Source organism: Carassius auratus, chromosome 25 (assembly GCF_003368295.1).
Source record: "Carassius auratus strain Wakin chromosome 25, ASM336829v1, whole genome shotgun sequence".
Classification (NCBI taxonomy): domain Eukaryota; kingdom Metazoa; phylum Chordata; class Actinopteri; order Cypriniformes; family Cyprinidae; genus Carassius; species Carassius auratus.
Genome location: NC_039267.1, coordinates 21,873,043 through 21,887,969, shown reverse-complemented (window position 1 = coordinate 21,887,969; position 14,927 = coordinate 21,873,043). Strand labels below are relative to the sequence as shown.

Below are 14,927 nucleotides of genomic sequence, written 5' to 3'. Positions count from 1 at the left end.
ACTTTCAAAGCTTTTATATGAATGGTGTGGTGTTTATCATCTCAGATCATGAACATGAAGCCGTATGACCTCCGCCGGAGACTCTACATCATCATGAGAGGAGAGGAGGGACTGGATTACGGAGGAATAGCCAGGTAAGTTCAGTTTGAGCTGTGGCGTCTCTCTGTTCGTCAGTGTTTCTGGTTTGGGGAGGCTGTGGTGTACCTCTGCTGTGGTGTCTGGACCTCGTAGTTGTCTTCCTGTGTCTGTGTCTGTCTCCTGTGTCCTGTCAGTGGTTTTACCCTATGGTAGGTTACGTCATGCTGTTCTACCACAGGGTAGAACCACGGACCGGATGTCTGGAGGTGTCTGCGTCCACCAAACCACCCCACCTCCAATCATCCTTTGTCCCTAAAGCTTCTATCCAAACACCCCTGGGGTCAAAGGTCAGGGCTTGGGTTGTGTTGTACTGCGTATGATTTAATGTGTGTGTTTGTGCTGTCTTCATCTTCATCCCTTTATGTTGCACCTACACTGTTTTTTACTCACAAAATAAGCTGAAACTTCACTTTAGGTGGCATTTTCCTGTCTGGGAATTTCTTTAATTTGTATAAGTAGAAGTGAGTGCTGTCCATCAAATAGTGTTTCATTTGGTTTTCATTTTTAATCATTGTATTCTACAAAATGTTCACTTGTGACCCTGGACCACAAAACCAGTCATATGGGTCAATTTTTTGAAATTGAGATTTATACAGATGAATTGTGAATAAATCATCTTTCCATTGATGTATGGCTTGTTAGGAGGACAATATTTGGATGAGATGCAACTATTTGAAAATCTGGAATCTGAGGGAGCAAAAAAAAAAATAATAATCTAAATATTAAGAAAATCATCTTTAAAGTTGCCCAGATGAATTTCTTAGCAATGCACATTACTAATCAAAAATTACGTTTTGATATTTTTATGGTAGGAAATTTACAAAATATCTTTGTGGAATATAATCTTTACTTAATATCCTAATGATTTTTTGCATAAAAGAAAAAAAATCTAATTTTGACCTTTTGACCCATACAATGTATTGTTGGCTATAGCTACAAATATACCCGAGCTGTTTATGACTGCTTTTGTGTTTTGTGTTGTTTTCTCTGTACATTTTTTTCATCTGGTTTTGTTAGCGTCACTCACAAGTGGCTCACAGAGTTGATTGTGAACCACTTGATTGAATGATTGTGAATGATTGTGCCTTTCTTTACAAAACTGAAATTGGTAAAAACATAACAGTTTTTTAATGAATGAGTTGGAGTGAAAAGTGAAGGAAAGGCAGCCAAAATGTGTCCAGCACACATAGATATTAACATAACATACTGTGTATTAAAAGCGTCCCAGGATGCATCTCATGAAGTTGATTGACAGAATGCACAGAGTATGTAGAGGTGCACGTGGGTTATTTCATCGTTTTTAAAATGTGAGAAATAATATTAATGAAAATAAATGAAGAGAAATTTTTAACTACAATGTAAATAAATAATTAAATATTTCTGGATTGGTATTTCCTTTGCTGTTCTTTCCCATTACTCTCTTAAGTAGTTGTGTCTTTCTAAAGAAACAGGCCCTGTTCCCTTTACTGTAAACATCTGTTGATTACTTTCTAAATCATTCCTGATTTCTAGTAATAAACTACATACTGATTTGGAAGTTTTCAAAGAATGTTTTTATTAAATTTGCCAACACTGTTTATACGGTAGTAGAGTATATGGGAATACCTTTAGCTGGTAATGTGATGTTACTAACGTAATGTTCTGTATCTCTGTCTGTAGGGAGTGGTTTTTCCTGCTGTCTCATGAGGTGTTGAACCCCATGTACTGTCTGTTTGAGTATGCCGGTAAAAACAACTACTGTCTGCAGATTAACCCTGCTTCTTCCATCAACCCTGACCACCTGACATACTTCCGCTTCATCGGCCGCTTCATTGCCATGGTGAGACCACCTTAAGACTAGTAGCTTCTCTCGGCATTAAAATAAACTGTGCTCTGCGTGTGTGTGTGTGAGTGAAATCATTGTGTTTTGATATAGTGACTGGTCTTATATTGAGATCTGGACTGAACACAAGCAGTCCCTCGCACGCCCTTCAGGAGCAGTACAGATTATCTTATAGATTCTCTATGCTGTGTGTTACATTTTTTTTCCTCAGCCCTTGTGTTTCTCCTGTTTTGTGCAACAGACTGTGTGACTCGGGGTGCCTGTGATTTTTTTGGAGATCATTCCCACAGCTCTGTGCTGTTACATTAAACTGTTGCTGAACCTTTAGAACACAAAAGCATATTTCTGTGTGTTTTGAAGTCTTTATATAGAGTGAGAGAGAAGAGAATTTAAGAAAAGCAAACTGAGTATTGAATGATGTTACTTAGAGGCAAATTCAAGGGACAAGAATCATCAGTGTTGTGAATGTTTATATACACATTATTTGTGAATGATTGGAATTTATAAGTACACACACATTTAACAATCAAATCTGAGGTTTACAAGGAAGGTCCATTCCATGTGAAAATGGAACTGAATATACTCATAAATGTTCACACTTTTAAATTACAGACGAGTTTAGCATCATAGTCCAGATGCACTCAGAAGCATACAAGTCCTGTTCCAGTCAGAAAACATTATAGTTTTAGATTTTTTCAGTATCTTAAGTATTATATAACACAGATAACAAAAAATAATGAAACATTTCTAAGGAAATGTTATGGTTTCGTTTACTGAAGGTTAAACTGTTATCGTTTGTGTTATCGTGACAAACATTTATTTATGGTGACCTTTAAAATGGCTACCAACAGTACAGCAGAACTGCCCTAATGACTCTTGAAATTGGACTTGATACAATGCAAACACATTTAAAAAGACATGAATGCTTATAATAGCCAATAGTTCACCCTCCAGCCATGATGTCATACTGTATTTGGAGCAGTAGAAACAGATTCATCCTGCATATGTGTGAAATCTTGCATGCTGCAAGAAAAAAAAAGTTGGTCCTGAACTGGATTGGATGAAAATCAACTGTTAATTATACATGACTGAACAATTGATGAGTCCCTAGCTGATGCATGGATTTGTTCTTGAAATTAGTATGTACAATTAAGTAGTTTAAGTCACTATCACTATCTCAACAAATCAGAATATGGTCACACACCAATCAGCTAATTAACTCATAACACCTGCAAAGGTTTCCTGAACGTTCAAAATGGTCTCTCAGTTTGGTTCAGTAGGCTACACAATCATGGGGAAGACTGATCTGACAGTTGTCCAGAAGACAATCATTGACACCCTTCACAAGGAGGGTAAGCCACAAACATTTGTTGACAAAGAAGCTGGCTGTTCACAGAGTGCTGTATCCAAGCATGTTAACAGAAAATTGAGTGGAAGGAAAAAGTGTGGAAGAAAAAGATGCACAACCAACCAAGAGAAACGCAGCCTTATGAGGATTGTCAAGCAAAATCGATTCAAGAAACTGAGTGAACTTCACAAGGAATGGACTAAGGCTGGGGTCAAGACATCAAGAGCCACAACACACAGACGTGTCAAGAGATTTACTGAACCACAGACAACTTCAGAGACATCTTACCTGGGCTGAGGAGAAGAAGAACTGGACTGTTTTCCAGTGGTCCAAAGTCCTCTTTTCAGATGAGAGCAAGTTTTGTATTTCATTTGGAAACCAAGGTCCTACAGTCTAGAGAAAGGGTGGAGAAGCTCATAGCCCAAGTTGCTTGAAGTCCAGTGTTAAGTTTCCACAGTCTGTGATGATTTGGGGTGTAATGTCATCTGCTGGTGTTGGTCCATTATGTTTTTTGAAAACCAAAGTCACTGCACCCATTTACCAAGATATTTTGGAGCACTTCATGCTTTCTTCTGCTGACCAGCTTTTCAAAGATGCTGATTTCACCATATCAAATATCAATCCATATCAAAAAGGGGCCATATCCACAGTATATAACACCTTTCTCACATGTTACCCCAGTCTGTGGATTACTTGGGTTAGGGATCTTAATATAGAGAGAGAGACAGAGACATATCAGTCAATTTTGAAACGTGTTCACTCATCATCCGTTTGTGCTCGCCACAGGGTTTTACAGTGTAAAGTAGTCCACAGAGTACACTGGTCTAAAAGTAAGTTAGCCCGCATGTTCCCTGACATTGATCCAAGCTGCAACAAGTGTCATTTAGGACCAGCTATTTAGGACAGTCTGTTTTTGACTTGCTTTCAGCTATCACTTCTGTTAATATATCCATCCTCTCCACTAATTGGCTTGTTTGGAGTTCTACCTCCTGGTTACTCTTTGGCGTCTCATTTTGCTGAGTTGTTAGCTTTTCTTACACTACTAGCGAGACGTTGTATTTTGATGAACTGGAAGGGTCCTCATCTTCATTCTCATACTCTGTGGATAAAAGATGCCTTATTTTTTGTTACATTTTAAAAAAATAAACATTGCCTTCGTGTCTCCATGGTTAAATTTTCAAAAATGTGGTTTCCCTTTTTCGAGCGTGTTAAATCTTTGCAGCTGGATGCAGTCTCAATTGACTGACTGTCCACCCACCCTGCACTATCATTGTCAGCTATTGTCGTTAGCAGCGCACATTTATTTTCTAAGTTTTGGGGTTACTCAACTTTACTTTACTGGACCTAAGGCTTACTGGATCTAAGACTTTGTCCTATGTCTGAATCATGACATAAAGTTCTGTTACTTATAACATATTATCATTATGTGAGGGATTTTGTGCTGGTGTTTTTGTATTTATTTATTTTTTCTCTAGATTATTATTAATTTTTTGTTTTTATATTGAGTGTTTGTCTTTGTTGTTCTGAAAAATTCAATATATATATATATATATATATATATATATATATATATATATATATATATATATATATATATATATATATATATATATATATATATATATATATATAGTAAATAAACATACTCTCCACAAGGCTAACAATTAACTAAAAATGTTTTGGTCTTATGAAGTATTCTAATTTGTTGGTGGGTTTTTGTAAATGTGAGCCAAAATGAACACAAATTAAAGAACCAAAGACTTAAACTACTTCAGTCTGTGTACATTTATTTTATTTAATACACAAGTTTCACAGTTTGAGTTGAATTACTGAAATTAATGAACTTTTCCACGACATTCTAATTCAATGGGATGCAAGTGTGTATGAAGAAAAGACTGGACAAAAGGTTGTCTAATAACCAAACATGTCTTAATCCCTTCTTCTCCATCATCCTGACATATATCATAATAGGGGAAGAAAAGACTTGAACTACTATTATGTGTTTTATGACCTTTGACCTGTGATCGTCTCTCTGCAGGCATTGTATCACGGGAAGTTCATTGACACAGGCTTCACTCTGCCGTTCTACAAGCGCATGCTTAACAAGAAACCCACCCTGAAAGACCTGGAGTCCATCGACCCTGAGTTTTACAACTCCATCATGTGGGTCAAGTGAGTATCAAGACTGCAGACTGCACTCACTGTACTCAACATCAATCAAAACAGTTCTGTGACAAACACGACTCTGATGCTGATGTGCTTTCACAGAGAGAACGATCTGGAAGAGTGTGGCGTGGAGCTGTACTTCGCTCAGGACATGGAGATTTTGGGCAAGGTGACAACACACCAGCTGAAGAACGATGGAGAAAATGAACTCGTCACGCAGGACAACAAGGAGGAGTATATTAGGTACAGCTGCCCCATGATACCAGTATCACTGGTGAATTAATCAGATGCCTTTATCCAATGAGAAGTGTTTTTTTTTAATGTTAGAATGCTTATCTAATTCCAGTTCAGTATGCAACTCCAGTATAAGAGTCTGTTTGAGAAACCTGTTTGATAATAGTCATTATTTTTGCAACTCTGTCTGGTGCTGCTAGTGCTGCAGAAACTCCACACATTTAACCACCTTTGTTCAACTTTTCTTGTGTCTTTTAAAGGGTTCATGAACTGTCTCTGTGCCTCTTAGGTCCCTTTATAATGTTATCAAGATTTTTAAATAAAAAAAAAAACAACATAGTTTTGAATTAATAATATATTTTTGTCCTGTTTATAACTCCACTCATCAGAATGCTCTATTTGAGAAGATGTGGAGGATTTTAGACTCGGAAGTAAACACTCAATGATATGATTGGCTAATATTTGTGTATGTTTGACAGCATACATCCTTCACAGATGTCAAAAATGCATATCAATACATATCCAACGATCCGTTAAACAGACAGAAATAGTAATAATGTAATGAGAACAGTTACTCACACGTAACAGGTGTTGATCTTCTGTGGAGGTGGTAGTTATCCACACTGTTACATCATATAGTAGAACAAGCTGTCGATTTGGCAGACTGCCTTCAATAAAAGCTGTTTTTAGTCTAAATGTGGACGCTAATATCATTGTTTATAGTTATCGTTCTTGGTGTGAACGGGGCTTAACGAGAAACTTTTGAGCTCTGAAACTTACAGGATTTTTTAAATAGTACAATGGCCTGTAATGTCAAAAGATCAAGGCAATGTGGTTTGTCAGTTCATGACCCCTTTAAAACGGATCGTTCCTTTACCAGTGATTTTAAACGTGTTGCGTGTTTTTCCTGCAGTCTGCTCACTGATTGGCGCTTCACACGCGGGGTGGAGGAGCAAACGAAAGCCTTCCTGGATGGGTTCAATGAAGTTGTGCCTCTGGAATGGTTGCGTTATTTTGATGAGAAAGAGCTGGAGGTGGGTGTTTAAGTATTTTTAGCAATCTGACATTAAGTGTCATTAAAAAAACCATGTCTATATAGAGACACAAACGTTGAGGAAATGATGTGAATAACCTGGTTTTGGGCAGTGTGGTTAAGTTTGGACTTGTTTTAGGCGTACTGACGTTATCTCTATCAGGTTATGAGGTTAATGGTGTGTGATTTGTTTCTTGCTCCAGCTCATGTTGTGTGGGATGCAGGAAATCGATCTGAACGACTGGCAAAAGAGCACCATCTATCGGCATTATACCAAAAACAGCAAGCAGATCCACTGGTTCTGGCAGGTAATTCACACCTTCAGTCTCAGCTGTTTTTATGCACTCACAGCTACTGCTCCTGTCTCTGTCATTTTAATATACACTATATATTTCATTACGTGTCACACAGGTGGTAAAGGAAATGGACAATGAGAAGAGAATTCGCCTCCTGCAGTTTGTCACAGGAACTTGTCGCCTGCCGGTCGGAGGCTTTGCAGAACTGATAGGTAGAGTAATATCAGTTATAATGTACCACATACACAAAATATCCATGTTATACAATACAGTATGATATTACTTCATGCTATATATTTTATAGAGATAAAGCTTTATATTATATTATACATATCATTTTGTTCACAGAAAGGAAACTCAAATGGCAGAAAGCAAAATTTTATTTGTTTATTTTACAAAAGCACAATGTTTTGTTTTTATTGTAAGTATACTCAAATAAAAGTAGATATTTTACAATGATGCATTATTAATTAGACAATAAATGAAGAATTGTTTAAAGTTGATGTTGCTGGTAAAAAGAAACAGTTAAAGTGATCGTGCCAGCACACGTACACGCACACTGACACAAAACATATCAGTTCCAGCATTGATAACTTGACCGTTTTGTTGTTGCTTTATCAAAATAAATCAGCCTATGTGTCAGTGTTGGAATGCGACTGAAGCTCATAACCTATAATTTACATAATAAATAATAGTTTCGCATTCAGAAACATTGAAAATATGCAAATATTATGGAATATTTGGATTTGTGTCGAATGAGAGAGGTAGGATACACGGGCAACAAGCACAAAGTAATCAAAGACGATTATCTTGTGTAGATGATAGACAGAGATGTTCACATGTGACCTGAGTTCTGTCCTCGCTGTACATATTTGGTGTTGGGAAGTGTAAATCGTTTTAATAGTTCCTCTTTTGATGATAATGTTGTTTAGGAAGTAACGGGCCACAAAAGTTCTGCATAGACAAAGTGGGGAAGGAAACCTGGCTGCCTAGAAGTCACACCTGGTGAGGCGCTGAATCTGAAAGACAAGTACAAAATGACTCTTTTCACAGAAGTGTGTTTGTACTTATTTGTTGCTCCTGCTTTACGATTTCAGCTTTAATCGTCTGGATCTGCCACCCTATAAGAACCTGGAGCAGCTCCGAGAAAAACTTCTGTTCGCTATCGAAGAAACTGAGGGATTCGGACAAGAGTGACGAGGCTGATTATATCTCCGCATAGAAGGGACAGGACCAGCAAAATAATTTATTTTGAATAGGCCATTAATGTTGACTGAATGAACAGAGTGTTGATTAGACTAACAGACGATTTGCAATTCAAACACTAGTTCACCTAAAAATGGAAACTGGCCTCATTTATTCACCCTTACGGCATTTTAAACAGATGATGTTATTTTTCTGTGCAACACAAAGGACGAATTTTCAAAAGAGCTGCGTAAAGATGGTTCAAACTACAACGTTTGTCTTCCACTGAATGAATAACAGCATGCTGGTGTGTAATGACATGAGGATGAGCGAACCGCAGCTTAACTAAAGGTTAACTGTACTTTTAATCAGCAGAGCAGAGACACTGATGGATCAGCAGCAGATAAATCATTAGTTTGAATCTAATAGTTCAGTTGGTAAATTCAGGGGATGATGATTTCACCTTACATTTATACGCAGAGAAAGCAAAGCAAATTCTGACACGGTTCACAGCATAAACAGTTTTATAAATCAGGTCCAAATATATTCCCTAAATTGTCTGAATCAAAATGTAATCCATCCTGATTTTCCAGTGTGAGGTGAAATTCTCAAACTCCCTGCTTATTATGCAGCATCCAATACAGAAATATTACTAGTACTAATAAAATAAACAGCAGCAAATCTTCAATTGCAGATGTCATGGGCCGCAGAGCTGTCATATCAGTGTGTGTATATGGACTAGAAGACCACTGAGAGGAAAGAGAAAATAATTGTTTTAAAGAGAATGAGCAGACGGGATTTCATTATTTTTTGACATGCCATGCTACACTGTATATAGTTGAAATAAAATCCAGTCATGGACTGTAAACACATGGTCTGTGGATCATTTTAAATATAAAAAAAGCTTTCAAATCTTGAGTTCAGTACCATATGAACAAGCAACTATTGAAGTCAATTTTTAATTAAAATGGAAAGTATATGGGAGCACATTCTGCCTGTGCAGCAGAGAGAAGTATACGTTTTTTTCAAGGATGTGAATGCTTTAAGTTGGAATCAAATAATTTCAACATGGTGTGAATGCACCTTCTGATTGGTTTCTACTTGATGATCTCAGAACATCCTTGGGTCCGTAGATAAAAAATGAAATAAATAGATATAAAAAATGTAAATGTTTTAACAGTTCAAGTATACAGTTTGAAGACTTGTTTTGTTTTTTATTCAGAAGTGCCATTAGTTTCATTTTCAGGTTAAATATTCTGTAATTACTGGAAGTGCTTATGATAAAATTCAGGATTCAGATTTACAATATAAATCAGTTAAATATTGTTATTTTGTGGAGAAAAACTGCCCAGTGTTTTGTATATATAGCTCTTTATCTTCAGGTTATTTTACAGAAATGAGCCTGTGGATATTTAAAATGTATATGGCATTTATGTAAAGGCTCAAAATCTTTTCAAATGTCTATGTTCACTTGATTAATAGCTAAAAGTGTTTACAGACAGTATAAGTATAGCCAGTTATGTGTCAGGTGATTTATTTCATCTGACAGTGAAGGTTGCATTAGTCATGCGTTCACAAACCAAACCCCAACTGCGTCTGAGATCTTTTGTAGCTTACACACACACACACACACACACACACACACACACTGTAACCATATCTTATGGGCATATATAATGGATTTATGTGTTTACACTAATGTTTGGACATGGATTTCACATTCATCAAGCGGATGTTATGTCCTGTAACCTTTCTTCTAGAGGACTGAACATGTTCAAGTGAAGGGGATCTGCTGTGATTAAGCTTTTTACTTCCAATATTTGGATTTGCTCCGAACATTGTTTTCAGAGCATTTTATTGTTCTTACTACATTTTAAGATATTTATTAATATCTTATTTATTGATTTTTTTTTAAGTGTATTCAAATTAATATTATTATTAAATGTAATATTTATTGGGGTATATATGTAGCAATAGCCATCAATACATTGTATGGGTCAAAATGATTGATTTTTCTTTTATGCCAAAAATCATTAGGATATTAAGTAAAGATCATGTTCCATGATGATATTTTTTTAAATTTCCTAAATAAATATATCAAAACTTTGATTAAAAAATTTGATTCCAAAAAAAAAAAAATAAGTAATATGCATTGCTTAGAACTTAATTTGGACAACTTTAAAGATGATTTTCTCAATATTTAGTTTTTTTTTGCTCCCTCAGATTCCAGATTTTCAAATAGTTGTATCTCAGCCAAATACTGTCCTCATAACAAACCATACATCAATGAAAATTGTATTTATTCTGCTTTCATATTATGTATAAATCTAAAAAAAAAAAAGAAATTACCCATATGACTGGTCTTGTTGTCCAGGCTAACATATTATATTGCTGTGAAACCATTAATCATGATTAATCGCATCCAAAATGAAAAAAAAAAAATGTTTACATAATATATATGTGTGTGTGTGTTGTGAATATATATATATAATTTAATGATATATTAAATAGATTTATATATTCATAACATATTTTTCTGAAAAGTACACAGAAAAAAAAAAACTTAGTTTTTGAAGGTTTTTTTGTTGATGATTTTAATTTGAATATATATATATATACACACACACACACACACACACACACACACACACCCACACACAATTTAATTCTTTATCTAATTTTTTAATTGAAAGTTATCCAGTTTTGAATGTCCTCAGGTATCTGACAGAGCAGAGCTGTACAGAGCTGTAAGTGTCCAGAGCTCAGATGTTTTCTGCCCTGGATCTGAAGAGAGAAAATGGACAGTTAAACCAGGAGTTTCTTTCCTCTCCTTCACCAGTCAAACACCCTGTGAGTCCAGCTACTGCTTAAATATTAAATACTAAATATTGAAGTTAAAGTGATACTCCACCCCAAAATGAACATTAGTTTGACATGCTAACTGTAATGCAATGCAGCGACAAGAATACTTTTTGTATGCAAAGAAAATAATGACTTTATTCAACAGTTGGTCTCCTCTGTGTCTCTCCGCACCACGGTTAACCCACTGACGGCAGATGGACTGTTCTGATGATGTTTTTCATATTGTTCTGGACCGCGACCGTGTTATTTAAGCCTCCCGGTTTTCATCCAAAATATCTTCAGTTGTTTTCTGAAGACAAACAAAGCTTTTATGGGTTTGAAACGACATGGGGGTAAGTGATTAATGATACCTTTTTAATTTTGGGATGGAGTATCCCTTTAAATTAAAAAGGTTCTGTGCCTTATACTTCCAATTAAATGAGTTTCAATTTTTTTTATTAGTTACCATTTTAGAAGAAATAGTCATCAGAATTATAATAAATGTGTAAAACAAATGACAATGATCAGTCATTTCGTTACAGTTGAAGAATTCATACACAAATCTACAAATAGCATATCTACTGCCCTACAGACAGACAGACAGTCACTGATCATCAGGGAAGCAACACAACCTTTCTCTTGAGGGGTTTTTATGGCATTGAAGTTCTGTGGTAATTTAGAGTCACATCTCACTGGTAAAGGAGCGGTTCGAGTGGAAACAAATGAAATCTCTGGTTCAGCATTAACAGACGACCTGTATCCTGTACGTCTAGACTGAAACTTGACTTAACACATGACAGATACAGCACAAGTGTTATTTAGTCATGCGTTAAGTCAAGTTTCAGTCTGCTAGACATACAGGATACAGCTCGTCTGTTAATGCTTAAGCAGAGATTTCTCTGTTTTTCGGAAAGCTTATGCTTAAACTGGAGTTTTGTCTCAGTTCAGGTGTTGTTGTTTTCCAGATTGATGTCAGCTTGATCTTTTTCCAGATTCTGTTAATTTTTCCACTTCTCTTTTCATGCTGATCTCACCAATGACCTCTTTTATTAGGAGTTACTGCCCAAAAAACAGAAATGGTCTTATAAACCCTCTGTTTCATAGTGCAAGATGTTTTCCACATGTCTGAGCTGGGACTGGGTTTATGTTCATTTCTTGCCAAATTCAGAAGTTTGGAGAACAAAGTTGTTGTTTCTTAGCTGTTTCTAATCTTAAAGTTGTATAAATATTCTATATTCATATATTATTAAGCTGAGGTAAAATAAAGTTTTTTTAACAAATACATTTTAAAGAAATACACAATCCAACATCGTATGCTCAAAAAATGAATAATTAATAAAAATGAATACAGTTAATAATTAAATGTGTGGACCATTTATAAAATGTAATAATCTAATATTTAATAAATATATTAAAGTATTGGTAACCCTTTATTTTAAAGCATCCTTATGTTACATGTACTTACTATTATAATAACAAAACATTATACATAATTAGATAAAGGTAATCCTAAACCAAACCCTAATTCTAACCCTATAGTAAGTGCATGTAGCTAATTAATATTACTCGGTACTTAAATGTATAATTACACTTTAACATGGACACCTTAAAATTAAGTATATCCAAAGTATTTATACAGTTGGGGTCAAGTCTCCCTTCTGCAAAATGTTCATTTTATTACCAGAGGGATCATACAAAATGCATGTTATTTTTTATTTAGTAATGACCTGAATAAGATATTTCACAAAAGATGTAGTTAACATATAGTCCACAAGATAAAATAATAGTTCTATAAAAAATCACTTGACTCTTAATACTGTGTTGTTAGCTGAATGATCCACAGCTGTGTGTTTGTGTTTAGTGATAGTTGTTCATGAGTCCATTGTTTGTCCTAAAGAGGTAAACTTCCAGCTGTTCTTCAGAAAAATCCTTCAGCTCCCACAAATTCTTTAGTTTTACAGCATTTTTATGTATTTGTTCCCTTTCCAACAATGACTGGATGATTTTGAGATCCATTTGAAACTATTACAGAAGTTTCAAACGCTCACTGACGATCCATTAGGAGAAACCATGCATTAAGAGTTTATTCACTAAAATACAGAGGTTTATTTCTGTGCTTGTTTAACTCCTCAAATGAGTTTGTGTTACATCAAAACTTAAGCAAATAGAAGCAGTGATGCATTGTGCACTGAACACACCCGCTGTAGACAAGAGCCTTACCAATGTGAGATTTCCAAACATTAATCTTGAATCTCTAGTGTTCACAATCCCAAAGCAGACTGCACACCTAGAGTCACTCCCAGATGGTTGACGTGTTTCCATTACAAGGTCTTCTGTGCTTTTGGTGTAATGACGTTTGGTGTAAGACGGTCTGTTTTAGCTGCTGGTGTTTGACGGGGTTTTCTTCAGATGTGTCATGTATCGCTTTAAGTGTTGGACAGGCTACGAAAAAGCCGTACAGTTCATAAAGTATTGAAAATCTGTGATTTTCAGAAATGTAATAACTTTTCACGTTATGATTTAGTGAGTTATGCTGCCGTTCAAAAGTTTGGGATCAGTAAGATTTTCCATGTTTTTTAAAGAAGTCTCTTGTGCTGATCAATGCTGTATATATTTGATCAAAACACAGGGAAACAAACTGTAATTTTGTGAAATATTATTTCAATTTCAAATAATGTTTTTTTTTAAATTTAATATACTTTAAAATGTAATTTATTACTGTGATCATTGCTCAGTTTCAGCATGACTCCAGTCTTCAGCGTCACATGATCTTCAGAAATCAGTCCAATATGCTGATTTATTATCAGTGCTGGAAACTGTTGTGCTGCTTCATGTCTGGAGCCTGTGATTTCAGACTTTATTTCAGGATTCTTTGATAAATAAAACTTCAATATATATATTATTGGTTACAATATACTCTTTAAAGTTTGGGGTCAGTAAATTTTTTCTTTCCTTTTTTATTTTATTTTTTTAAATTATTTTTATTCAGCAAGGATGTTTTAAATGTAAAGGACAGTAAGGACTAAGTTATACTTTAGGAAAAATTATGATTTGAATAAATGCTGTTCGTTTTATTCATCAAATAATCAAAGAAAAAAGTATCACAGGTCCTTGATCCTTAAAATAAAGTGTTACTGAAGTATTTATACAGGCCAAGTTGAAAGTTAGAGGTGCAATAGGAGATTTTGGAAAATGCTAACATTAGCCTGATAGCACTGAAAGCGAACATCCACCCTCCCTGCCATCGCTGTCCAAAGCCACGGCCCCTGAACACATTTATGCTCACAGACAAGAATACCAGAGACAACATGACTACAATAGACTAGTAAGCAGTTCCCAATTCCAGTCCATGTTTTGAAGTGAAATAAACCCCTGCTCAGGGAGTCGGGAGCAATGAACACGGTGCAGGGATCATATCGACTGGAACACAGTTCATTCACGTATCGCGTTGGTCATCTGAAGCGGGTGTGTTAACTATAAGAGAGACATGCAAAATATGTGCGCTGGGCTACATCATGTGTCATTAACCAGTGAGAAAACTTAAAAAGTACTAAAATACCAGGAATGAAGACCGGGTTGTTGATGTTGTCTGCTATTCTAGCTCTGTCTGCACAATGCGCTAATGATGTATTCTGTCTGTGCGAAGCGAACAGAGGTGTGCAGATACATACGTTGACAGGCTAGTAGGAAAGCGCTAAACGCTCAGAGCTTGATTCTATGCCTTCCACAGAATGTATAAATACAGATAAATGAATTTAAACCACTTAACTTAATGATTGCTATCGGGATGTGAAGAGACTTTCAACCAGTATAACAAAAAATGTTTCTGAAGACAATCACCTGTTGCACCTTTAACATCACCCT

The 14,927-nt window shown here is 35.6% G+C and overlaps 1 protein-coding gene across 3 annotated transcripts in view; it reads left to right on the top strand.

Annotated features, from left to right (window-relative positions):
- The window catches only part of LOC113043654 (NEDD4-like E3 ubiquitin-protein ligase WWP2), a 45,240-nt gene extending 36,146 nt beyond the window's left edge, over positions 1 to 9,094 (top strand). For all 3 annotated transcript variants that reach the window (XM_026203162.1, XM_026203161.1, XM_026203163.1), the window contains 9 exons: positions 46 to 134; positions 1,798 to 1,957; positions 5,347 to 5,480; positions 5,577 to 5,717; positions 6,622 to 6,742; positions 6,945 to 7,049; positions 7,153 to 7,249; positions 7,970 to 8,042; positions 8,135 to 9,094. In XM_026203162.1, the coding sequence (XP_026058947.1) occupies positions 46 to 134; positions 1,798 to 1,957; positions 5,347 to 5,480; positions 5,577 to 5,717; positions 6,622 to 6,742; positions 6,945 to 7,049; positions 7,153 to 7,249; positions 7,970 to 8,042; positions 8,135 to 8,234 (1,020 nt within the window). In that variant the 3' untranslated portion in view covers positions 8,235 to 9,094. The remainder of the gene's footprint in view (positions 1 to 45; positions 135 to 1,797; positions 1,958 to 5,346; positions 5,481 to 5,576; positions 5,718 to 6,621; positions 6,743 to 6,944; positions 7,050 to 7,152; positions 7,250 to 7,969; positions 8,043 to 8,134) is intronic.
- Positions 9,095 to 14,927: the final 5,833 nt, after the last annotated feature.